This window comes from Platichthys flesus, chromosome 4 (assembly GCF_949316205.1).
Source record: "Platichthys flesus chromosome 4, fPlaFle2.1, whole genome shotgun sequence".
Lineage (NCBI taxonomy): Eukaryota > Metazoa > Chordata > Actinopteri > Pleuronectiformes > Pleuronectidae > Platichthys > Platichthys flesus.
The window spans coordinates 7,109,919-7,136,035 of NC_084948.1; the positions used below are offsets into that span (position 1 = coordinate 7,109,919).

Genomic DNA, 26,117 nt, shown 5'->3' on the forward strand with positions numbered 1-26,117 from the left:
CTGAGAGGTTGTTAAACAAAAGTCAGTTTGTTACAGTAGCAGGGGCCAGCGTGGGTATTAATACACACCAATGCAGAAGTCTGAGCATTTAGAGCCATCCGTGAGAAAGCCTGTTGTGTTCGGTGTCAAATCTAATGTCTGGTGATCCCCATTTGGCTGGCCCCTATTTTGGTTGGAGGGTTCACATGAGCGGCTTCAAAAGTACATATTTGTCTCCGACAGCACTTGTATCCTTCTATAGAGTGAATCACAGACACTTGCTTTCTTTTCCTCAAGCCGTGGCACAAAAATAAACACAAAGGCTCCATTTTGCAATTATCGCTCACCCGACCGAAAGTGGATAAAACTATTAATAAAGTGAATAAAGCTATTTTCAGAATTTATATTTTATTATAAATAGTAGAGATAATGCGCTTGTACACATGACATTTGTCACATCGCTTTGTCAAATAATACAAAAAATATATCTAAGAAATGAAAGGGCTGCTTCACTCTAACATAGACAAAACAAGAGCGCGCGTGAAGGCACTTGATGAATTAAGTTTGTTTGTCACTTGTACAACGTGGAGAACGACACTGCTGACACACAATACGTCTGTGATGATAAATATGCCCACAATGCATCAGAACACTCTTTTTTTACATCCCGCTTTTTACAAAATGGAAACAAAAAAGGTCCAGAGCAACACAAAACATTTAAAAAAATACTTTTTTGGCTTTGTCATTCCTGGTCATTTTCTGTTAACATAGCTATTCCCTCAATTTGCTCTTTTCCTCATGATGCTTAAGTCCTCACAAATGTGGTCCCCTCGGTGTACAATTACAGCAACATTAACAATGTTTCCTATTTGTTTTGGACCCAAGAGCCTCCCAAGGCACATCTGTTGTTCCAGAGTTACAAACTAGATCCAGAGTAACCGTTTCGTAAACCATTTTTTGTTTGACTGTTTTAATGGTGAGGTTGACTCTGAGATACATGATATTGCACGTCTAGTCAGCTGGGAGAGTGGCCGTCTTTAGTCTAAACTCTCTCCGTCTCTCAAGTGTCTCTCGGTCGTGACTTGTGACCTGGTGGCTTTTTCTCACCAGGAGAGGATCTTTAAAGGGTTTTCTTTCTCTTTTTTTTTCAACCCTTGTGATCGATCTTGCCTATCCCCCACCCAGGCCTTTACAGCCACTTCTCCGCCGCCGCCCTCCACTGCTCTCTCATCTGTCACTTTCCCTAAAGTCACCTCCTGACCTTCTCCGAGCTCCTCTCTAAAAACTACAAAAGGCCAAGGAATCCTCGTCTCACCGTCCGAAACATCAATGAGAAAGAAGGACAGAGAGGAGAGAGGGAGACAGCGGGGGAGGGAGGGGGTTAGGAGGAATGTTTGAATGAACTCTATCTCTGCAGTACAGATGTGGTGTACATTAGAGTTTCAGATACAATAAAACCCACAGATTTGTTTTTTTGTTTTCTTTCTCTCTGGAATTCATCTCCATGAGTGGGATGCAGAGATCTCAAATAAATGCAATAAAATCAACAAAGCCCTTTTCTATTGGCCCTTCAGCAGATACAATTCAGGGATTAAGTCGGAGATACGTGGAATTTCATACGAACTGATGTGGCCCTAAGATATGTAAACATGTTCCTTCGATAGATTTAGGTCTGCTGTCCTTGCAAAGACCCCTGCAGTCCACAGATGGAGTTTGGTCGCTGTCGATGGTCCCTGACATCTCTGCTGCTCATCGACTATAATGATGCAGCAAAGTTCACATTCCATCAACAGTTTTTGGTCTGATATTCCATCTTGTGGTCCCTTCTTTGCTTTTTTGTCTTTGTCCATTTCTCCACCGGGAATTAATCATGCAAAGTCCAACAGTGGAGAACAAAGTCTTGGTAAATGGCAGTAAAAAGTTTGGTCCAGATTTATTCATGGCTTCCATGGCTGTACACACAAATGTCCGAAGCTTCTGATCAGGTGATCTCAGGCCTCAGATAAGGAAGGGCACCTGTAAAACAAAGGATGAAAAAATTGTTAAATTATTACCAGTGAAGGGTTTTTTGAAATAAGGAATGATGGAAGGATGATAAAAGATGAGATATGGCTGTAATAAATTCCACGCATGTGTTTTAGTGTGCCATTCCGCGAACATATGGCTATTGTTAGCATAGCATGTGCTAACAGTGGTTTGGGGTGTAAGGTCAATGGAGGGAGACGTGAGAACAGAACTGTGAAGACGCTCAAAGTAAATACAAGTTAAAATCTGCAATTAGTCAGAGATAATACAAACTGGAAGAACATTTTATCCCGTTAATGCTGTAGAATAGAGGACATATTATATTCTCTGTAGATAACTTTATATACAGTAGATCCTACATTGTATCACAACCAGTGGCTGGCAGTTACTGTTCAATCAACTCATAGCGCCACCTGCTGTTGTGGAGGGGGATATTTGTAAAAAGTTCCTCAGCACATCACATTGAAATGACACGTGATATAATGTGACTTTCGTACGTATAAAGCTGCTGTATTTGTTTGTGAAGCACAATGCATTTATGTTCTTTCTTCTTTGTTGGTATTTGTGTTTTTTAGTGGATCGTGGGACATTTGCATCTTTGTGTGCTTTCACAAGACCAGAATCTGACAGAGACAATATAACGCAGGCAAGTTTTGCGGAAAAGGGAGCAAATAGATAATAGGCTGAAACCTCATTCAGGAGGAGAATTTGTGAAGGAGTCCCTCCTATGCGAAGCTGCAGAAACCAAACAAAGTACTGAGTATTACACAAGATACTGAAAAACACCTAAGCGACATTGGGAAATATTTCCCATTTTCTCTTTGGCCTGTGATGAAACAAAAGACATATCCAGACCTGCCCAACTAACCATTTTTGTATGTGGGGACCGATTGACTGCAGAGTTTGATACAAAGGAGGTGTTTCTGTCTTTGCAAGCCATGCATGCATTTCCCTACTCTGCAAAAGAGCAACATCTGAGCATGTTGAATCCGCAAAACTCCTTCAGGCATTTCACGAGAGGATTCAGGACATGAAAAGTAAATAAAAGGAACTGAATATATTTGTAAAGCTATTTAAGGTGGAACCAGTTGATGTGCCTGACAACAAACATTAAGAAATCATTGAGCTACAATGAACAACAAACCCAAACTACAATAAACTTCCTCTGCTCGAGTTCCTTGGGATTTTCACATTTTGAGGAGACATACACTGACGTTAGAATCTCTCTGAGCAGCCCTTTATTAAATTGACTGTTGCAGTTTAAGGATTCAAATTAAAAAGGCCCTTGAAAGGAAAGAGCTTCCTTTTGGAAAAAACACATAAGCTGAACTAGAATTACCCCACTGCGGTTGTATGCCTCAGCCAACCAGTGCAGTTTCCTTGTACATATTTCTCTGTATAAAGTCACTGTGACCTTTGACCACTGAAAATTAATTAGAAACCTTAGTCCAAGTGACAACTTATCAAATGTTGAAGAAAATCCGTCGAGCAGTCTTGAGATATAACATTCGAGAAGCCAAAAACATGTTTCTGAAGTCACCGTGTCCTTGACCTTTGACCACCAAAATCTAATCAGTGAGTCCAGGTGAATTGTACTAGATGTTATGAAATCTCCTATTTGCAGTCCAAATATATCCCAATCACAGGGATGTGAGGTCACTATGACATTGACCTTTGATTTGGGTTCTCAAAATGAAGTCCAAGTTCAAGTAAAGATTTTTACCAAATGTGTATTTGTACCAAATTTGAAGAAAAGCTACAAAAAAAGCCATGTTCTTCTGTGACCAGTTATCAGGTCTTTTCTCTGATGCACAATAAGTGATGTGATCTATGTTCCTGCTTACTGGAGCTGGAATTGCCAGCATGGCTGAACTGGTAAAAAAAACCTCAGAAAGAAATACCCTGGGGTATTTGCCACACTGACATACAGGTGACTCATCTCCTTCGCAGCACAGTGGTGCCTAAAAAACTGCAAATAAGTGTTTTATTCATTAACATTAGTGATTTATATGAGGCCGTCCAGTTAAAGCTACATGACATCAACGTCTGCAGCAGTGTGGACCAGTTTCTTACTCTGCACTGAAACCTGGAGCAGCAGCGCTGCTTCCCCAGCTGACCTCAGTCCTAGCACCTGTTTCTAATAGCTGCCCTGCCACAGGCTATTAGGATCCGTCCACCCCCAGAAAGGACCTTTCCTCTGCTGCTCCACAGCCAACAGCACACCAGCTATCCAGTCGCACTGATTAATCACATCAAGATGGACTGCTCCGTCTTGTAACGCTGTGGAGGTGTACGCTGAGTGCATGTGCTGTCCCGGTGGCTGGCTTTCAGCCTTTGCGTGTACATGCACAATGCCACATGCTAGTTGGTTTTCATGTGTGTCACTCTAATTCTTTGTTTCTGTCCACTTTGAGATATTTGACCGAGATATTTCATTAGACATTTGCTGCTCTCGGATATTAAGTTAGATATTCACTTGATACCTGCCGCCCCACGGAGCTACATGCAGCCAGACTCAATGGACCATTTCCAAGCTCTTTGAAGGGCCCGCTTGTCTCGAGGTTGCCACAAGGTCAGTGGATGAGCCTGATTGGTCAACCCCCTGCAGACCAAAATTGGAAACGGTGGCCACTGTAATCACGCGGGGCCAGAGAACGATGTTGCTTCCAAAGTTAGACAGAGATTTGTTTGAAGTTGATTTTAACCCTTAAAGTAACAGTAATGTAAAGTGAAAAGAGCCTCTCAATGCTGGACAGCAAAGTACTCTCTGAGGGCAACAGTCTGAGGAGGGCGATCAGACACCACTGCAGCTACAAGTTACCCTGATGGGAGCTGACTCGACATTGAACCTGACCGCAGAGTTCAGTATCAGCATCGGCCCCACTGCTTCAGAGGTGGAATCAGATCCGCACAATTAACCCCAACACTTGAGACTGCATGATTGGACCCGGACAAATGTTGGCTCTGTTTAACAAGCTGTACCGCAGCTACCTATGTTGCATGTACAGCTGCTTTTTACCTCCAGTCATTGGAAGCTAGAGGTTACAGGGTCGGGGACCGCTACACTAACAGAGTGCCCGATAATCATATACAAGATTGGTGGATTTGGTTCATACCTTCTCTTCTCACTGTCACATAGTAAGAAAATACAATCTATGTTATTTAAACATGTTTTAAATATCTGCCTGCCTCAGGGTTTTACATGGCCTCGCGACTCCCCCACTGAGTCAGTTTATAATGCAGAGGGACAGTAGTGGTAGGGCAACAAGGGCATGGGAGACTGTGCACATGCATAGGAAGTTTGGGCAGACAGTCATCTTAGCCAGAAATACCAACTATCAGAATATTTTACCTGCTGGTTTAAGAAACAATAGTTATCTAACCTTCAAAGGTTCAGTTTGTAAAATGTAATGATATCTAGTGGTGAAGTTGGATGTTGCAGCTGACCACCCCTCACCTCACCCTCCCCCTCCAAACATGACAGAGAAACTGTGGGAGCCTTAACTTGTCATAAAAAACTCAAAAGGTGTTTAGTATGTCCAGTTTTGGTTAAAGTAAAAAACATGGCAGCCTCCGTAGAGGGTAACCACTACCGACACATTCTAAGGTAAAGAAATCAACAATTCATCACTAGGATTTCATTTCTGCCTATAGATCCCTTTCACCTAAATCGTATACATTTGACCTTTAAATACAAAGTTAAGATGTGGCTTCAAGCAAATCAAACTTATGTTATAAAGTGTTATCATTCCACTGTATCTTAAGTCATTTAGTTTACATCTGTATCTGTGGCTTTGTATTGTATCTCAGTGTTGCACTGATATATATCTTGATTGTTATAATGTATTTCGATCCTGGGTTATTGGCTTGTTTTTATCGGGTGTAGTGTTTTAATCATGTTTTTTGGGGGGTTAATTTGGTATTTATAATTCACAGGAATTATCCTTAAATATTTGTAATTATATAAAGATAGGTTGTTTTATTTTATTTCAAGTTGCCTTTTAAAAGCTGGCAAGGGTCAACAGATGAAAATGAACTTTTCAAAATGTCCTTATCAAAAAAATTAACAAATTAAACTCTTTTACTGAAAATAGGTGAAAGGTCACAATAAGAGCAGATCGGTTTGTACAAGCAAAATGTTCCGATTTTGAAATTCCTCACGGTCAAAGATCTTCAGAAAAGAAATCATGTGGCTTTGTTGTTTTTTTGGTCATATTATCTCTAAGCCCTGTGACAGGCAAATTTTCAAAAATACAAGGTGTATAGCAGTTAAATTGGCTAATGCGAGTGTCCAGGTGTAGAGGTAAAAGGTGAGAATAATAAGGTGAAGTCTATTGACCTTACTTTGTCCGTACTGGCCATACTGGTAGGACGCGACGTGGTCGACAGTGTAGCCCGGTGAGCTGTAGGAGGGGGGGCAGTAGGACTGGGAGCTGGGCAGGGAGGGCAGAGCGGACATGGACGGAACGCTGGTTAGACCCTCCAGGCCCTTGATGTGGTCCATGCGCTGGCTGCAGCTGGCAGACATGCCGGCAGGGGGCTCGAGGCCGCCGGTCAGAGGTGAGATGGCGTAGTCACTTTGGGGCTGATGTGGCACGCCGCCTGGGTTCAGCAGACCCATCACCTGACGGGAGAAGAGGAAAGGAAAGTTATTATTACATTATTACATAAAAATTATAAGATACAGGGTAAATTTCATCAAAACAATTCGGATGTTTGATAACTACAGGGATTCTCCCCAACCCCAACACTAGGCTGTTAATAAGGACAACATTTTCTTTACAGATAAGACTAGAGAGATAGAGCACCACATGTCCAAGACACGTTTTCTATTGTGTTTGTAGTTTCTGACAAGGACTTATCATATTTTAAATCTGTCACTTTTAGCGAACAAACATTGACATGTGTATCAGACGGCAAGACAAACACACACTCAGACACACATAGGAAATCCCCCAGTCGCAGACATCAAAAGGCTCCCAGCGAGCCTGTCCCAGACAGAGATAGCACCAGAGAGGAAGAATTAAGCAATTTGTCTCAGATCCACTGCTCCACTTATTCTACAATTCCTTTTTGACACTGCTCCAAGAAACCCATGGCACAAGATAACAGCTTATCTCCGACAGAGATATGTCGACATAGATAACATAAGAGAAAAAAGGTTTGTGTGAGCTCTGGTCTGGTTCAGCCCCGGAATGGGTTTGCAGTTTCAGAAATCCGTTAGCTCTTGACCTGGTCTTTATTAGCGACCAGATAATCGAATTTGGGTGAATATTCCTCAACCAGAGGAGAATGGAAAGAGCCGTGGGGCAAAGTGTTTCAAGTGGGATCAAAACAGACGCAATACCACCGACAACCCCCCCCCCCCCGACCACCCCCCCTCAACGCTAACTGAATGTACCTTTCGCTCGTGCTCAGCAGAAACCATTAATAAGGAATTGAAACTGGCTTTATTACTTATGAGAGTAATTCTAACATAACCTGCCACCTCAATATGTATCATATCCCACCTCCTTCCCAACAGAGCAAAGGCCTCAAGGCTCCTCCATTTGTACTAATAAGAAGCAGGTACACTGCTCTTTGGATCCTCTCGACCCTCTAAGTGACATATTATTCTACATCCACATACACACATGGTCCTGCTTAAATCATTTCCCAAGTAGGGGAGGTGAATGGAGGAGTCTGTGTTGATTTGGGAGAGGGAGCTGTGTTTCCTCCCATGCCAAGTAACATTTTCCTAAAAAATTAACCTGCGTTTGGAGGTTTCGGTCTAAAGCGAGAGAGAGCGGGGATAAAACGAGGCTGCAACACGCCACGAGGAGCACGGATACGTGTCCCTTCAACTAACAACGGACTCGCGTTGGGTGACTTTTGTGTTGTTGCTCTTTAACCTCCTCTACCCATTTTCCCTCTGTCTCTCCTATGCCTCTCCCTGCCTCCTGAGATGGTTCCATCAACGGTGTTTCATATTGGAGCGCTGTCATTGCCAGAGGCCTAAATCACAGCGTCCAGGATTTAGCAGAGAATGTCGGGACCAGAAGAGGGGGGGTGCGACATCTGAGGCAGGACATTCCTTCTCCGGCATATGAAATATATACAAATAAATTAGAACCTCTGTTTTCACATGGAGGAATGTTGAGGCACACATTTTAAGAATGCAATCACGAGAAGGTTCCCCCGGGGTTGACTGGGATGGACTGTGTGTACATTTAGTGTTATATGTTATATGCATGACGCAGTATATCACTGTGTGATCGAAAACAAGTAGGATGGTTATCCTTTGAACCAAAGCAAAAGCATGACAAGAGGTTTGGTGAGATCCACTGATAACACACACTTTTCCCCCAAACTCACACAACCAAGGATTAAATAATTAAAAGCTAGTATGAACAAATATTTCCCTTAGTAACTCGTATCTCTACTTTATTTCGAATAATAAAAAAATACAGTAATCGATCTTCCAATCTAAACAGAGGGTTGAAGCAGACTTAGAAATGCTGCTCAACCATGTCATGTAATATTTGTGTAAAAGATGTTGCAAAATCCTTAACTGATCCTTAAAATGTCATGGAGTTGATCAATTATCTACACCGCGAGTGTGTGTCTGTAAATTTGTGAACCTGCGAGCATGTGTGTATCCGCGCAAGTGTGAGTGTGTCTCTGCACTGCTGTGGCCTGTTCTCGGAGAAGTCCGACTGTGGCCGGCTGAAATCTCATTTTCTGCCTGTTAGGATCTCTAACTCGTCTGTCTCCTCTGCGCTACCCTCTGCCTAGGTGCGGAGACCTTGGGACTTCATGCCGGGATAATTGTCTGTAATTGTCTTTTCACTTCTCATTTGTCATACGGTCAATTGGCCTCTGTACTTCAAGAGGCATCTAGAGTGAGTGAAGCCGTCCTCCACCTCTGCCGAGTTTGTGGTGTAAAGTGGGCGAGTCAATGAATCCGTGAGCAATGAGTATGTTTGTGTATGTTCTCTACACCGGGGAGAAACATTATCTAAACACGTGTTTAAAATCTTAAAGCTGATATATTATGAAATAGCGTGACTGATGATATAAATCTTGAATACATCAAACAGCTTCAGTCTTTGAAATCATTTCCAAATTCTTTCCAGCTTTGGTGTGGCATGTCAAACTGTCTCAAAGGCTCCAGAGACATGTTCAGTCAAACACAGTTCTTTTCCTGCCTAATTGCAGATCTGACAAACTTAAATCCTTTGAATCAAATTAACTTTTCAATATCGATTGAATATAAGTTCTCAATTAAAATATATATTTTTAGGATTAAGATTTTTAAGACTATTTGTAAATTTTATAAAATCACAGTCTCAACAGACTTCCTCTTAAAATTTGCAAAGGAAAAGATTCTTAATTGCAACACAAAATTATTTTTATTTTATTCAATTATTGGAGCTTATACTTTATGAGCTAAATCCCCATTTGATTTAACACGTCAAACACACATATGTAGCCTCACCTGTGGAGAAAGGCCATTTCCTAAGGAGGGGTTCATGGGATTGGCCGGACCTCCGGGGCCCACATAGCTGTCGGAGTAGCCTGAGAAGGAGTGGCGTCCTGAGGCGAGGCAGTAGGCAGAGCCTCCGTCCCCCTGTCCTCCGGGTCCAGAGGCCTGGTGGCCCGAGGAGGGAGGCAGAGGCTGTGGCCGATGCACCGTGCTGGGCGGCTCTGACACAAACAAAGGCATCATGGGTAAAGTTAGAACGCTTTCAAGGTTTGTTTGTGGAAAGTTGGAAAACATAACTGCTAAGTATTGGGAGAATTAAAACTAGTGGAAGGAATGTTACTGTGTTGAAGTCAGTAGAAGATATTGAGTATAAATATAAATTTGATCACATGTCTGTTCAAAACATAAAACATGAAAGTTAATTCACGGAGTGTTCTACAATATATTAATTTCAAAGAATGAAATTCACAGTTTTAAGAAATAATGGTAATGTAATAAAAAAAATACTTCGAGCAAAATATTATTTGTATGATTTAAAAATATAAATTTTTAGGGAAGAAATTCAAAAAGTGCAAACATCTAAAATAATAAAAGCAACTTAGACCTTTACTCTGTAACATACATTCACAGTTTCATCGCAATTAACTGAAACTGCACTAAAACCTGACAATGAAAAAAAACTGTATAAAATAAAGAAGGCATTGTCAACAAGCTATGAACAAAGCTTGCTCTCTCCACAAACTCATAAAGAGAAATATGATTTATATAAATAATGTTTTATGTGATCCCTCAACAACAATAATAACATTAACAATATTAATGAACTGAGTGTGAGCCCTACCTTGTGCTATAGATGAGGCGGGATAGGGGCTGTCAGAGAGCTGGTAGGGAGGGATACTGGACATGGCTGAAGGAGGGAAACCCCCTGGGATCAGGTGATTAAATGCCATCAGTTGATTGGCTCCTGCCTGCTTCCTCCATCTTGCCCGCCTGTTGCTGAACCACACCTAGAAAACATGATAATGAAGATGTTTGATCAGTGTGTGTCAAGTAATTCTCATTGGACTACACACACACACACACACAATCATCCATACACAGGAAGAGTGATTACTCTCACAGTTCTTTCTGGGTGTGAGGCTGAAGACAGTGATGTGCGAAAAGGTTGTGTGTGTGTTAGTGTGTGTGTATTGTGTGTGTCATGGCTGGTTGCACTGAGTGTGTGAGTGACATGCCGTGTCCATATGGTATGGAGCTCATGCTGGGCTTGCTTACACTTCCCATATGGAGCCTGTGGAGGAGAGTTTACTGGACTCTAGATCAGAAAAAAGAATAGTTCCAACTGGGCCCCTGGGAGCAGGGGATGTGAGGTGTGTGTGTGTGTGTGAGTGTGTGTGTGTGTGTGTGTGTGTGTGTGTGTTAGTTTGTGTTATTTTTATGATTTAACTTTTCATGGTTCTGGTTTGTGGTTAAGTCAATAATCACGACCCTTGATCTTATCAAAATGATCTTTTGTTCAACAAGCATCAGCATGAGTTCCTGTATATCTGACATTGTGTCAGACTGTGACACTGACAGTCTTCATGTAGGTGTCCTCTCGTACCTGCACTCTGGCCTCTGTGAGCTTGGCCCTCTGGGCGAGCTCCTCCCTGGTGTAGATGTCGGGGTAGTGTGTCCTCTCGAAGGCCCTCTCCAGCTCCTCCAGCTGCTCTGCGGTGAAGGTGGTCCGACTGCGCCGCTGCTTCCTCTTCAGTGGCAGATCAGGCTCCGACTCCACGTCCGAACCCTCGTCTGAGTGACTCGCTGTTACAACGCGGGAGAAGGAAAAGATAGACAGGGTCTGGATGAGTTTTCCTCCTAATGTGACATATTTCATTTGGTAAAGGTTGACGCAGTCCATCTCTCAAATGATGTTGCTTTCAAAAACTCTACGAGTATTTCCAATCAACATATTCAGTAGTGTCACTCACCTTTGGAATCAAGTTAAAGAGATATATGCTATAAACCAAAATCGGATTTTAAGTGTAAATTAACAAGGAGACAAGGAGGCATCATATTGAGTATTTAGCATAATTGTGAAATGCAAGCTGTTTTGTTTTGACCTAACCCTCCTATGGAAAGGAGCTTTTTTTTTCCTTTCTTCACACCCACACAGAAACATACACACACACACACACTCACACACACACACACACACACACACACACACACACACACCCGGGCACCATCAGTCTTCCTCATGGTCTTGTAGCCAAACAGACCTCCATTCAGGAGGAATATTCCAAGCCTAAGGAATAATCCCACTGGACAAGATTCCCAAGGCACCACAGGAGGACTGGTGGACTAAAAGCCACACAAAAGGCTAATTTGGATCCAGGGGCCATTCTTTGAGTGTGTGTGTGTGTGTGTGTGTGTGTGTGTGTGTGTGTGTGTGTGTGTGTGTGTGTGTGTGTGTGTGTGTGTGTGTGTGTGTGTGTGTGTGTGTGTGCGTGTGTGTGTAATTATCTTTGGATACAAAATCTCATCTTTGACCAATTATGACCATTTTACTCAATTGTCAGTTAATTGATTGGTGATTAATTTGTCAAGTGTAAGACAGAACAGAAGAAAGGAACTTCAGACATCAAGTCAAAGTTCATTCCCCAAACTCATTAAATTTTCTATTTCATTAAATGAGAAATAACTGCAAATAATCACATTTGAGAAGCTGTAACACAATATTAAGATTTGTGTTATTATTATTATTAAGTTATAAAACAAAAAAACTACAAATTGCTGTTGATTGACTTTCTGTTGGTTATTTTATTAAGCACCTAATCTTCCAGCACCAGCTGAACCAATACCTTGAATTTAAGATATATACAAATGTCCACTGACTTTTCATCAACTGGGATGTTCAGCCTGACTGAACCTCTGTGATGTCATGAGCCCTGACAGCTTTTGTATTTCTGCTCTTCATCTCTGTCTCGGATCAGTATTAATACTATTGTGCTCTATGTTCTATAAACCAGCAGTTCGGTTTTTAACTCACTACTTCAAACACTCCATTGGCTCTCTTCTAAGTTCACCAAGGCCAAAGCGCCCCACTTTTTGTGTTACACTTAATTAATTCCCCCTCAGCATTGGGGAAGTTTTGTGTGCAACACTGTATTAGTTCCCCCTCAGAAGCAACAATAAAATACAAGAGAATCCAAATAGCTCAGGGCCCCTCATGTGAAACTGATCCTCTCTCCCCCTTCAGCGATTTTCTCCTCGCAACACATAGCAGTGGGAGTCAACTTAACATGCATTAGGAGCAAATTGGTAAAGAAACATTCAAGCATGAGGAAGGCAAAAAGTAAAATATTTTCAATGGGGGGAGCGAGATAAATGGAGATGTTGCCTTAAGCCTTTGTTGAATATCTTGCAATTTTGCACACATAGATTGCGCACTCTTAAGCAACCTGTGTGTGGGTTTAGAATTCAAGACACGCCACAAAACACAAAATGACCATAGAGGTTTTGATTTTCATTTTCATCAGCTGTTTTTGCAACTTTGTACAAACTGTTTCCTCATCACTGGTGGAAAAACATGCAGTGACTAAACCAATCAGCCTTTGTGGGCGACAACGACTCAAATAACAAATGCTTTATTTGGCTCATGTTTCAGAAGGTGAAAAGGAATTTGGGGTGTGGAGTGTAGGGCTTTTTTGGACAGGATGGCTGAAAAACAAGAGATGAGGCCTTTTTGAGCCTCCCCCCCCTATTCCTGCATAGAGTAGGGCTGCGAGGAATGCTTACTCTCTCCCCCTGCGACTTTAGCAGCATGCACGTTCCTCAGCATTTCACAGGGATTTGGGCCCTGGGAAAGCTGAAGCGCCCGGCAAAATCCTTAATCACTTTGGAATTACCTATCGGTTATGACTGCTACCGGGGCTTCCAGAAGTTTTCAAAAGAAGCGACAGAGTGGCACCTACGAAGTCTCGGGAGTCTGGTCGTGATAAAATCCTGAATCAGATCCTTTATGGAGGAATCAAGTGGGCTCATTTGTTTCACTCCACCTCGCTACATCTCTTGATGTTGAGATACAACAAGATAAGATGATGGAATGAAACGATAACAATGTCTGTGGGGAAGCTCGGCCAGTGCAACATGATTATTTCAAGACTGCAAATCATGTGGCGGACATCTAAAACATAAGGTGATAAAAAGCAGCTATCAGCGTTCAGAAAACAGGGGGAGCCGTCCGACTTTGCACATGTCCCCCGTCTAACACTATCAACTCGTTACTTTTCCCGACAAACACACTTTTTGCACTTTGTCACACCACCCATCTTAAACAAGCACCACCCTCCCCTCCCTCCTCCTGCCTCACCCGCTCTTTGTCTCCCCATCCCTCTCTTTTCCACCCATATTTCTCTCTCTGACTCTCGGCTCTTTGTTGCTCCACAGAGCTGAGGTCTTTGCCGGCGATTTCCACGCTCCATCTGTGGAATCCGTCATGGCTCCCTCGGCCCTTCACAGTGGAGGGCTGTCACCTGCCCCATGGGGGAGCCGAGGAGGGGGTGGGGGGCATAAAGAGGTTCTGCAGAGGGCTGAGAGGGGTGGGGGGTAGATGGGGGGCACAGCCGGGGGGCATTCTACCCCCTTCCTCCCCCCTCCCCCCTAAAAACCACCCCCTTCCTCCAGAGGGAACTGTAAGAGCACCTGAGGGGGTGGGAAGGGCAGTAGAGAGGGGCAACCGGGGCTGTTGTTGTGGATGTAAATGTACCCATGGGGATAGTCTGTCTGGGCATCTGTGTTTTTGTTGTTGTTGTTGGCGGAGGCGTAGTATAATCACAGTTTGTGCGCCCTTTATGCATGAACACTAGTTGAGGTGAAAGGGTTAGGTGCGTTCTCAATGATATATTCACTCTCTTCTCCTCTTCTTCACTTCCTCTAAAAGACTTAAAACCTGTATGTTTCTTTTCTTAATATCTCCATGACTTTTCAGCTCCACATACCTGTTTGTAATATTCTGTAAAAATCCTTCTTGCAATCAGTCAGATAAGTTGTCATTTCACCTGAATATTTTGAATTTATATACAGTATATATATGTAAGCAAGTAAGTGTTTGCATTGCAAACTTAACCTTTTAATTTAATCTACTTTTTAATAATTTAGTTAGACACATTGAGCATACTTCACAACCTTATAAAACCATACTGACTTAGCAGCCCTTTAGTGCAAGATTATTGTAGTCTGCATGAACAGTGTCTGGTTCCAAATGAAATATACTTTATGACATGTAGATATCAAACAAGTGAAAAAAATCTGCTGCTTTGGTGAGCAAACACTGGGCATGGGTCCAACATGTTACATGTAATCTCCACACTAAAGAAAACTTTCAGTGTGACTTTCAGATAGTAAAAATATTTCTTTTGGTTATGGGTAACAGACGTTCTGACACATTTCAAATTTGAATTCACCAAATTGTTTCAATAGAAATAAAACACCAGAGCAGCCTGCTGCTTTAGTGTGTATGTTGAGGACACCCAAAGACCCCAGTCCTTCAAGCCCATGTGACCAAACTTGTCAGCCCTGAGGCATCTCCACTCTAGCATGCATTAACTTGCTCACATGCCTCTAAGTGTGATCAAGCACAAACCAATGAACAACACTATCCAAAATGATATTTGTGATGATGATGCATAAAGTCAAATCAGCATCAGGTTCTACTGTATATTACCTCTCTTACTGAGACAAAAAATAGCAGGATTAAGAGGAGAGATGGGGGTGAAACCTTTCCCTTGCCTCCCGGATCTTTTTCAGCCTCGTAAACCTGTGGTTTCAGAGTGCCCCGTTTGCCGTCATCGCCTCGCTATCCCTAAGATCTGATCACATCGATTTGGCACCGCCAAATAGCCTTGGCCAATCAAATTATCCACTCTAAACCTCATATCGCTCCCTGCCTGTATATACATGCTATATCTTAAAACGCTGTATTTATAGCCCCCATAAACACTTGACTTCTCTCTGTATACTTTTGCTCCACCTCAACTTAAAGGAGCGGGGGGCTGCAGACCTGGTCCCGGCTGTTGTCAGCTCATCGAAATATGAGAAAATATGAGCCTTAAAAGGGTAAAATTATCTAAGTAGGACAAAAAGCAGCCTCTGCAAGATGGCCCGGGAGCTGAGAAGCATTAAGCCACAAAATAAGAGACGAGCAGTTGGTGGGGGTGGGTGGAAGCAGGGTAAGAGGAGAAAAGAAAACTGTTTAATTTAACCAAACTGAAGCCCTGAGAGGCACACAGTGCACGGGACTCCAAGCCAAAACAACCTCTCCGCAGCCAAGAAAGCCCAAAATGGCTCCCGCTGGGCAACGCCATCCCAAGGAAGAGAAAAACCAGGAGAAGGGTTCAGCTGAAGCAGACTGTTGGAAAGACTTTGGCATTGCAGATTTTTTAATTCAAAGGGGGGAGGGGGGGCGGTCGCAGTTGGATGGGGACACAAAGGCTTAAATAAGTCCGCGGAGACAGTACATATTGAGAATGTATGCATGTGTGCGTGAGAGCCAGAGAGAGTGAGGGAAAGGGGATATGTCAAACTTGGATTTTGGGACTTGGGGGAATTAACTGACCATATGTGGACTATTTACACCCCTCTTCGGACATCCCAGTAACTCTTCTGAGGCTTTGGTTAATAGTGAGGGTAAATTGAGCCTCTGACACATTTGCCCCCTCCCCGCCCTTAGTCTCTCTCCACCTACCCCTCTCAAAAAAACACAAAACAAAAGGCAGAGGAGACAAACGCAGCATTTATTTGGGCGGGCCGACCATGCTGCTCCTTTTCAGGAGCCAGGGGACTAAGTGACTGGCCGACTGCATTAAACAGTATATAGAAGTCAAGGCAGGCAGATGCTGGCCCGAATAATGGCTTTACTGACAGCTTATGGACCCATCTGCGACTCTTTCTGGTGGGTTAAGAAAGAAAATGTGTGTGTGTGTGAGAGTGTGTGGGTCAAGTCAAACTCACTTGACTTGCTAAGAAGGAGTTTCAACCTTCACAGCTGTCCTGTAAATGAGTGTGCCAGAGTTATGTGGGTGTGTGTCTGTCTGTCTGTTAGAATGTGAGTGTAAAAACTATAACAAACAAAAAAAACGATGTGTGTTGCCACGTGTGAGCAACCATGTGTCGTTAATCACTGCCTTGTTATGGTGAAAAAAAAAATTACATGACAAGTTGTAAATGTGAGGGGGGGGGGGGGTGAGTACCTGTCATTTGTAGCTAAATGTGTTTCTAACCCTGTTTCCTGTGCAGCGCTGGGGGACAGCGGCCCGCTGCGGCCCTGTGACCCTGCACTTCTTTTTCTCTGTCTTTTTAAAGTGGAGAATGACGACCAGCTCCAGCCAGTAGGGAACATGCTGAGATCCAACAAGGTGAGCTGTGAACAGGTTCACTTTCATTCTTTTTTTTGACAGTGAGGAGGTTTGACGGCTTCATCCTCTCCCTGGCACTGTCAGGTTGCCTCTACGAACAACAGCAGCTATTAATCTTCCACAGTCCATATGCACACACCACCGCAACTGTCTGTGACGCGCTTCCCTTTGAATATTACAGTCACGCTCAAAGGTACTGAGCAGTGAAGAATTTGAACCGGTGCAATTTACCTTAGATAATTTACAAAGATGCACCAATAACAAGATTTAGTGGAACATTCAGAATAGCAGTAATGTTTAATGTGTAAGAGTGCATTCATTTTGAATGAGTGAGGAGTGATTGTACATGAACTTTCAGATGGTAAACATGAATGAGGAACTGGTTTGGCAGTGAATCCAAAATAGAAGAAGGAAATACCTGTGATTGAATTCTACAGAGCGGTACATTCATTCAAAGAACCTGAGCAAAACTGATGACTCTCATCGCACACTGCATTTTACAGCTGACATTGTAAAACCCGAAGACCTATACAATTATTTGTACAACATTCATCTATGAGATGCCAGCATTTCTGCGCCTCTTTGGTGCTTTCCTGTCTGAGAGTGTGCACATGGCACGACGACGGCATTAACACACATTTAAAGCCTCTTTTCCCTTGTGGCACACAAAGCCTTCTCGTCTAATTAGTTAACAAAGCTCTAAAAGAAAGTCAGGCCTCATCAGTCAGGTGATTGACAGCTGCCTGTCCCCCATCAGCAGCGTAGATGCTGCATTTACTGGCCTCTGGCTGGCCTCCGCAAACTTTGACACTCGACCCTAACCCCAAGTACACGCACACAATGACATACACAGACATTAAAAACAATCACGCTCCCAAACACACAAAATGTACGAGAGGAGAAAAAGCACTCACACTCACATTCTTTCGTACTTTCTCACAAACACACACAAACACACTCATGCACATTAAAAAACAACCTCTCTCCCCTCTTGCCCCCCTCCCCCAGCTGTTGTGCATACTTGCAGCAGATAAAGAGGGGCCTTATTCTAAGGCGAGCCATTCTACTTGACCTTCGGCGGGCCTTTTCACTCTTTCACTCCCTTCAAACCGTCTTTGGGGCTCGCTCGCCGCAGCTCAATGTGGCTAGTCCATCACGGGTGAAGGCTGGGGCGCTAGTTCGGGGTCTTGAAGGGGGGAATACCCCAAATACCCCCTGCCCCCTGCCCCCTCCAACCACCATACACACATGCACACACGCACACACAAGCGCCCCCCCTCCCCTCCCACTCAGAAATCACCCTGACTTCAAAGTTGGTGTGCATTCATTAATTGCCCTTTGAATTGATATCAGAGGGTCACAATAAGAGTGTGAAAGGAAAAAGAGGCTTTAATGAAGCATAGAGCAGCCATTCATTTGCAGATAACTATGTTTTCATGCTTGAATAGTCATCATGCATGGGCTTATTAGAAAAAAGCTCACAGGAGAGGGAGGAGTGCGGGAAGAGGCGAAAGGGACAGAGAGACGGAGAGAGCCCCAGGGTAGAGGAGAGTGATTTGGTGCTCACCACTTGGCCCTCGTGCCCCCCTTTGCCCTTGTGCCCAGGGACTCACTGAGTGATACATTCATTCTTTCAACGGACAGACAGAGCCCTCTTCACCAGACACTCAGCTTATAGGCCAGTAATAGCCAATAGCTATTATAGGGTCCATCAAGACCTTATTGGTTCCGTCTTTGTCACATTTGACGAGACAGAAACAGCAACTGGCAAATTACTGAGGCTGTTGCGACTAACAATTATTTTCATTCTCAGTACATCCGCTGATTATTGTCTCGATTATCTGGTTAATTGTTTGGTGTCTAACATGCAAGAGAACTGAAAAAACATTCAAAAATAAAATGTTCTAGTCCAAGGTGACGTCATCCGTCTTGTTCTGTCCGACCAAAACTGGAAAAACCAAATATGATGACAGATAAAAACACCAAATCCTCATTATAGTGAGCCTGAAACACAGGATGACCAAACTGATACTGAAATGGCTGACCTTTACTTTTCTGTCCATCAACTTATCAATTAATTAACTCATCAGCTAAAGTAATGCCTTTAAAATATTTTAGCCTGTGTGTTGGGGAGCATCTTCCATGATTTTAATTTAATGTGCAAAAACAGGTACTTATACCCAACAGTAAAACATGTCAAGTATCACTTGCAATTGTTTTTATCTTGTAGAAATGTTTTTTGTCAGTGAGCGGTCAAGCGAATTCACGTTTCCCTGTTGTTCAGATAACAACTACAAACAGCTCAAGTACAAAGTGAAAAGTCAACCTCAGCTCAATGGCCTCTGCAAACACCAAACACACACTCCACCTTCTCCGCCTCCATCTCTGCTCCTTCACTCCTCTCCCCTCAATCCTCTCTTTCCTCCTCTCATCTCCTCTTTCCTGTTCCCATCTCCTCTTTCCTCCTCTCCTTTCCTCTACTACGTCATGGGCCTGGCACTCATCCAGTGTGTGCCCACATGTTGCATTTGCAGCACGCCATCCTTCACCCCAAGTGGCAGAGAGACCCAAAGTTCTTCATTCACTCGCATTATTTACACAAACAAAGTCCTGCTCCGTTTCTGCGACAAAGCCAACTAAATCTTTATGGCTCTTTCATGTATTGTCTGCTCACGGTTCCCTTTTGTCCCCCAGTCGTTGGCCTGGGCCGTGGATACAATGAGGCCGGGAGAATGGAGGCAGATTGAAGGAATGCACCTCAATAAACCTAATTATGACATGATGACTGCGCTCACCATGGTAGGGGTTTTTCAAAGATCCCGGGCTTATTCAATTAGCCCTTTCCAGGATCCCCTTTCACCATATAAAGTTATCCCTTTGACTGTTTGTATTGCAGAGTGCATGGAATGTGTGTGTGTGTGTGTGTGTGTGTGTGTGTGTGTGTGTGTGTGTGTGTGTGTGTGTGTGTGTGTGTGTGTGTGTGTGCGTGTGTGTGTGAGTGTGAATGTGAGCGTGTACACATGCGTGTGTGTGTCGGCCCTCAACAAGGCTCCTCTGTATTATCTGGTTAATTTCACCTAACGAAGTATGGACCCTAAAAGATACACTGTGAAAATGTGGAGCATGGAGGAGGGAGAGGGGAGAGGCAGGGGGTGTGTGTGTGTGTGGGGGGGGGGGGGGCACTGTGACTGTTTTAATCATTAACTTTGTCTCCAGGGTTAATTACTATGACGCTGGGATTTTGGTACAGCTCAGCCACAGGCCTGGAGGGCTAACGTTACTGCCAAATACATAAATATTTGATAGAAAATGGAGAAGAGAAGAAGAAGTTGGAGGGTATATTTATGAGTATGGACTTTAACTCATATTTACTTATTGCACAGGGATTTGGGGGAAAATGTGTTTAGGTTTATATTTATAATTTACAAAAAATAAGGCCTTGGATTAGAACTGTATTAATACTTGTCATTCAATATTTATTATTAATAACATTCTGTGTTAACATGACTTTTTTTTACAATTCCAATTAACTCTCACCTCTGACACGTAACTGCAAATATTAATGCACTAAAGCCACCACTCAAACAAGCTGCTACCAATCAGGGATAAGCAACAGGTCATAGAAAAACAGGGCATAGAAATGTTGGTTTGATATTGCATTACAATTCGAATACCGAATCAAATTTAAGATTTGACTTTGATAGTTTGGTGTGAATTATTTTTTGTTGACATGATAAATCGACTTAAAATGTCTTGTTTTGAAAAGTTACATGCCTTGTTCCAATGCAGACAGTGAAAACTATTTCTTTACCTATAATGACCAGACATGGGATTTCTATGGGCCTCACATATTATAATTATAACACAAATATATTGTTAATCAACCAGGCAGAAGGTTAATAAAGAACTTAATTAGAAACTTTGCGGAGCAGCACTGACTTTCCTTTGTGCGCTCCGGAGGACGCAGCCCAGATATTAAACGACTAGTGCGCCGCAGGCTGAGAGAAACAGAGAGGAAGAATAGGAAACAGAGGGAGAGGGGCGGTGTTGCTCTCCAGATGAAAGTGAGATGAAATAAAAGAGTCGATTTAATCTGCTTGAAGAGATTTGGGGGAGCAAGAGTTGGAGAAGGAGGAGCGGGAGGGGAAGGCTGTTCGGAGCTGTGCGCAGCTCAGGACGGGTGGCCGGGGCCCCCATTGTCAAGCATGCGCTCCGGGCCAGACCGGGGCTCTCCGGGGAGAACATTGGTCCCTATTCACCGCAAACACTCTGTAATACACTCCCTTCGTCATTAGCTAAATGTGACATAGCACAATATCGACATCATTTAGAAGACATTATTAATGTCCGCGGGGGCACGGGCCGGTCCTCATCAAAGCATCATGGCGAATGAGTTCGAGACTGGAGATGGCATGGTGCTATTCGTCATTCACTTAGTCTCTTTGGACAATTATAGTCTGAATATTATGACAACCACAGCCACCAAACTCAATCAAATACCACTCAATCCGACTTTGTTTATTTTTCCATTTTATAACGATGGTGATAGAAAATTACGCACAGTTTTCTGACGTCAGGAAAACCATATAACCACTGCAAATTGAACGTGTGTACTTTGCAGTGTCACTTCTTCTTATTATAAGCTATTACACAAGTTATATCTTGTTTTGGCGACCTAAAATGTTTCTTATGGACTTATATGTTAGTTATGTGTCATTTTTTAATCCCTTTTCTTAAAAAACGCACGTGCACCCTCTCAATCACCACGCCACACAGTTTGTTACTTTATAAAATGGCCCATCTGAAATCCGAGGAGAGCACTTTCATTGCGCAGCCTGCACAGCCGCGTGTGCGCAGGTTTTGGATGCGGGCGCGCATCCCTGAGCGCTGCGTGAATGGATTTCAGAGGCCTCCATTGTCACCGTGAATGGCAGTCGCGTTCTTTGCGCGACCCCAAAAGGGGAACATTTTGTAGGTGAAAACGGCCATTTTCTGTGCTGCATGGACAGCCCTCTTAACCTTGCCGTGCCAGGCCGCTCCCTGAATAATTCATCCTTCATTGCGGCCCTCATAATGTGTTTTGTCGAGCTTTTCTGTGGCGGAGCTCTCCTCTGCCCTACTCTCCCCTCCCCTCCCCTCGGACTGAATTATAAACAGGTTGCCTTCTTCTTCTCCTTCTTCTTTTCGCGGCGGCCAAAGCTGTTTCCAAGCTGGCCTTTTGTCCGCGCGCAGCCCAAGCGTGAGCCCCAAATGGACTCACGCGCTTTTGTCTCCCAAGTTCATCCGTGAGCGTCCCGTTGTGCGCGCGAGGCGTGTCTTTGTCCGGAGATGGAAACCGTTGAACAAATGTTTGATCAACTCATCTGGGGGACATTTTGTCCTTTGTCTCTCCTGCGCTCTTTCACGGACACAGAGATGGAGACAGTGTCACAGAGGAGCCTGGAACGCATGTTGACATTTCCCTGCTTAAACTCTTTTAAAAAAGTGAAAGGAAAACGATGGAACTCATTTGAATATTTCATTTGTGCGTGTGTTTAAACTTTGGTGCCAGTGTTGGACACGCAGTGCTGTCTTATTAATTGACCATTCAGCCAGTTTTAAACTATAAAACATTTATTTTATTTTTCTTAATTTTCTTTCTAACATCTCCAGCCTGAGCTGTCCCAACCTCCATCCCCTCCAGTGTTTTTCCCTGGAATTATTTGGCTGCCTGTCACACACCGACACCACGAGTTATTAAGAATAATGTCGTTTTCCCGGGTAAAACGTAAAAACATTTAAATTGGTTTAATCGACTAAAACGGTGTCGTTGTCAGCGCAGTTTATTATCTGATGCCAAACTCTCTGATGAGGCCACAGCCTGTTCGTGTTTGTTTAAGAAAAGATGTATGTGCCCGTTGAGGAAGCTGTAATAATTTTGAAAGTACCAGCAGGACAGATTTCCACTCTAATGACGTAGGTTAAAAATGAGGAAATGACATTAAAACGGGCTAATTCGAGCTTTAATGTAGCTGAGGAGCAACGAGTCCACAGCTCCACTTATAGCTACTGTCTGTGAGGAGAATGAGGAGCATATGTAATGGTTTTATTCTCTGGCCCCTGATACCTCAGAAATCTTACACTGAAACTATAAAAAAAAGTATTGCTTGCGCCTACACTGCAAAATTACCATATTATTTTGTTGGCAGGAATTTAATTTTCCTAAAATTTAAATATAAATGGAATAGTGACACTTATTTCAAATCACATCAGAATGTATCATTCTATTCCTCTTCGTTTGAATCCACTGGAAATATAATCTAAATTGCATTAAAGGCAACTTATCTAAGTCATTTTAAATATTTCCCCTTGGTTTCAGGCTGCGCAGACTGAACGTGAGACTGAATAACGTGGCTTGTACAGGTGGTCGATGTTTTATAGTGCACACTGCCGTTGGAGACACTAATAAAAATCGATTTGTTGCATAAAAATAATGTCCAGCCAACTGGCTCAGAGCAATGTGAACTATGTTTCTATAATTCATTAAGGCATTACACTTACATATTAGAGGAAGAATTTACAACACCTTATCTCTGCAATTTGCTTATTCGGGAGAATAAAATAGCTTTTAAAATATATACATGCATACTTATGTCCACACTTACAAGACTTCTGAACACACACACACACACACACACACACATACTTTTCCCGCACATGCAGGGTCATCACCTGCTGTTTGATTTACGGTATGGCCTCATGGGAAAACCATTAGCGGGAGAGATATGGTCGATAAAGAATTCCTAACAAAGGAAGACACACACTCTCCACCCCCATGAAACAAGTTTACAGCACGCTAAAACTTCACATACTCCTGGTTTGTACTATCAAATAAAAGCTTCTCCACTTTAAACTCAGCTCAAAAGCATTCAACAGGTTGGAGGTGCGTTTTATTGATCCCTCCTGTTTCTGCAAAACGGGATTGTGTTGCTCCATAATTTAATCCACTGGAAACCACACCAGCTGCAGATTAAACATGAACATGACGGCTGTTAAATTCTCACTTCACCGGGGCTTCCCTCAGCACAGACACTTTAGCATTGAACACTAAATAAAAATCACATGAACTCGCTGAGAATAGATCTGATCAGACAGGGCTCGAGAGTGTGTGTTTACACACGTTGAGGTCATGGGCATGCAAAGAAAAGAACTCCAGTTAGAGTTAACAGACAACTTTCTTTTTTCTACTTCTACGTATTCAGCGTCAACAACGACCTGAGGAGTTTTCACTCACATCTGTCTCCCAGGATGCCTTCGATGCTGTGTTTGGCCCTGCGGTCGTGGTCCTCCAACTCCTTCCTCTCGATCTCATCCTCATCCTCCTCCTCATCGCCTTTAACCCCAAACTTACTCCGCATGATGCGACTGATTGAGCTCACTGTGAAGGTCAAAAAGTGATAAGAAGGATATCAATATACATATTTAATGGCAACGAAATCCACAAACTGACAGAACATAACATAAACAGATAACTAAAAACGTCTGCAAATTGAAATACTGAAAGAAATTTGTAAGAAGTTTTGAATGGAAAGAAAGTTATAAGAACTGATATAATTTGTATTTGAAGTATTAAGTCGTAAAATAATATTATAATAATAATAATAATAATAATAATAATAATGTGAATATCCAGTAATTTCTGCCCTTTTTACCTGAAGGCACGTTGTTGCGGTCACATATCCCATCCTTCAGTAATTTATCCCGAATCTCCCAGCTAAACATACCCGGGTTTTCCCGCTTGTAATCCTCGATTCTCTTGTCCACGTCCGGTGTTGTTCCCTGCTTCAAGGGTTAGAGAAGTTACACTGTTTATTCACTTGGATGGGGCCCTTGGGGCACAATGCAAACAGAGTGTTGTGACTTATTTTAACAGGTTGCTGTTTTATATGTATCACTACATGGGGTTGTATTGAAAGGTAAATGAAAGTAAAATATAATAAGTAATAAAACACAGCCTCTGATGGTTCGAGGGTTAAAGCTTTATCATCCCTGGTCTACGGGAGCCTGTGCTGCTATGCCCCGCTCTCGGGATCTTTACCTTGGGCTTGCTGCCTCCTATGGCCCCGGGTCTGATGGAGCCCGTCTCCTGGTACCGACACAGGATTTTGGACACGCAGCCGTGGGAAACCCGGAGCTGCCGGGAGATGACGCACGGCCTGATGCCGTGGTGGGCCATCTCCACGATCTTATGTCGGATGTGGTTGGGCAGAGGCCTTCCATTGATGAACACCCCTCCGAGCTGGTTGACTCGGCCTTGACCCAGTGGAGTGGACACTATTTGAACCAAAATATAATTAGAATCTCTCAATGTCTCCACAGTGATCCAGAACTTTTTAACTGACATGCAAAAATATTGATGTATTGAATAAAATGGCTGACAAACAGTATGTTCTCATTAAAACGGTGCAGTTGTAAAACTATCCCAGGGAAATTGTAAAATTATTTCTAACAATACAAAACATTTTGTTAATAGCATAATAATTGCAAACACGCAGCAGAAAAGTTTGCTAAAAGTAGCTTGAACTACACTCAAATTGTTGTAAAAGAGAAAACAAAAGTATGGACAATGAGTTAGTTATGAAAGTAATAATAGTAAGTAGAATTATGACTAAATAATGAAATATGTCAGCTAAAAGTCAAGTTAATATTTTACTCTTGATAATTGCTATACATCTATATAATATATATAGTAATATAGCCTGTGTTTTACGCAGTACGACACTGGAAGAAAGGTCTGTGGTAAAAAAGGGTCTTCTCACTCCAGTGTCCTGTGTGCACCTCCAGCCGCTCCCCGTGGCAGTGTGATGCGTTACCTTCCAGTGGGAAGCCGCTGCGGGGGTAGTTCTGAGCCAGCGTGGGTCGCATCATCATGGATATTGACCCCGCCAACGCAGTCATACCTCCTCCACCACTCCTGACGGGGAGGCTGCTGCTCCAAGCACCGGCTCCTCCGCAGGAAGACAGAAACGCGCCTCGGCCCGTGGAGAAGTCTCCCTGAAGGTTAGCCTCGGTTAGCCTGGGTGACGGTTAGCCGCAACCGGGCTGCAGCCGAGCACCAGCGTTCCGGGACGGCCAGGAGTCCAGATGTGACTCGGGTGGGAGAAAGGTCAGATTCCTGGATGTTCAGCAGAGTTACTGTCTGAGTGGTGTTAATGTGAGGGTTGGTGGTGGTCGAGGCGCTGCAGGGACGAGGGGCTGTTGTTGTTGTTTGT

General features: G+C 43.2%; 1 protein-coding gene across 3 annotated transcripts; it reads right to left on the bottom strand.

Moving 5' to 3' along the window:
• Window positions 1-1,211: 1,211 nt before the first annotated feature.
• Window positions 1,212-26,117, bottom strand: pax3b (paired box 3b). 3 transcript variants are annotated; one of them, XM_062386831.1, is made up of 9 exons: window positions 25,719-26,117; window positions 24,944-25,179; window positions 24,558-24,684; window positions 24,140-24,283; window positions 11,073-11,272; window positions 10,311-10,476; window positions 9,482-9,690; window positions 6,349-6,628; window positions 1,212-1,995 (listed from the first exon to the last, which is right to left on the bottom strand). In XM_062386831.1, exons 1-9 carry the CDS (start codon window positions 25,801-25,803, stop codon window positions 1,961-1,963), a joined length of 1,482 nt encoding a protein of 493 aa, XP_062242815.1. In that variant the 5' UTR covers window positions 25,804-26,117; the 3' UTR covers window positions 1,212-1,960. The 3 variants fall into 3 exon arrangements, with proteins under 3 accessions (XP_062242815.1, XP_062242814.1, XP_062242816.1); XM_062386830.1 differs by having other exon boundaries at window positions 24,558-24,687; XM_062386832.1 differs by having other exon boundaries at window positions 6,344-6,628; window positions 24,558-24,687.

Coding starts and splice junctions, on each gene's coding strand:
- pax3b (XM_062386830.1), bottom strand. CDS start 25,803: ATGACTGCGTTGGCGGGGTCAATATCCATGATGATGCGACCCACGCTG. Junction 25,180..25,718: donor CAGCGGCTTCCCACTGGAAG/GTAACGCATCAC, acceptor TGGTTCAAATAG/TGTCCACTCCACTGGGTCAA. Junction 24,284..24,557: donor CCGCAACAACGTGCCTTCAG/GTAAAAAGGGCA, acceptor TGACCTTCACAG/TGAGCTCAATCAGTCGCATC.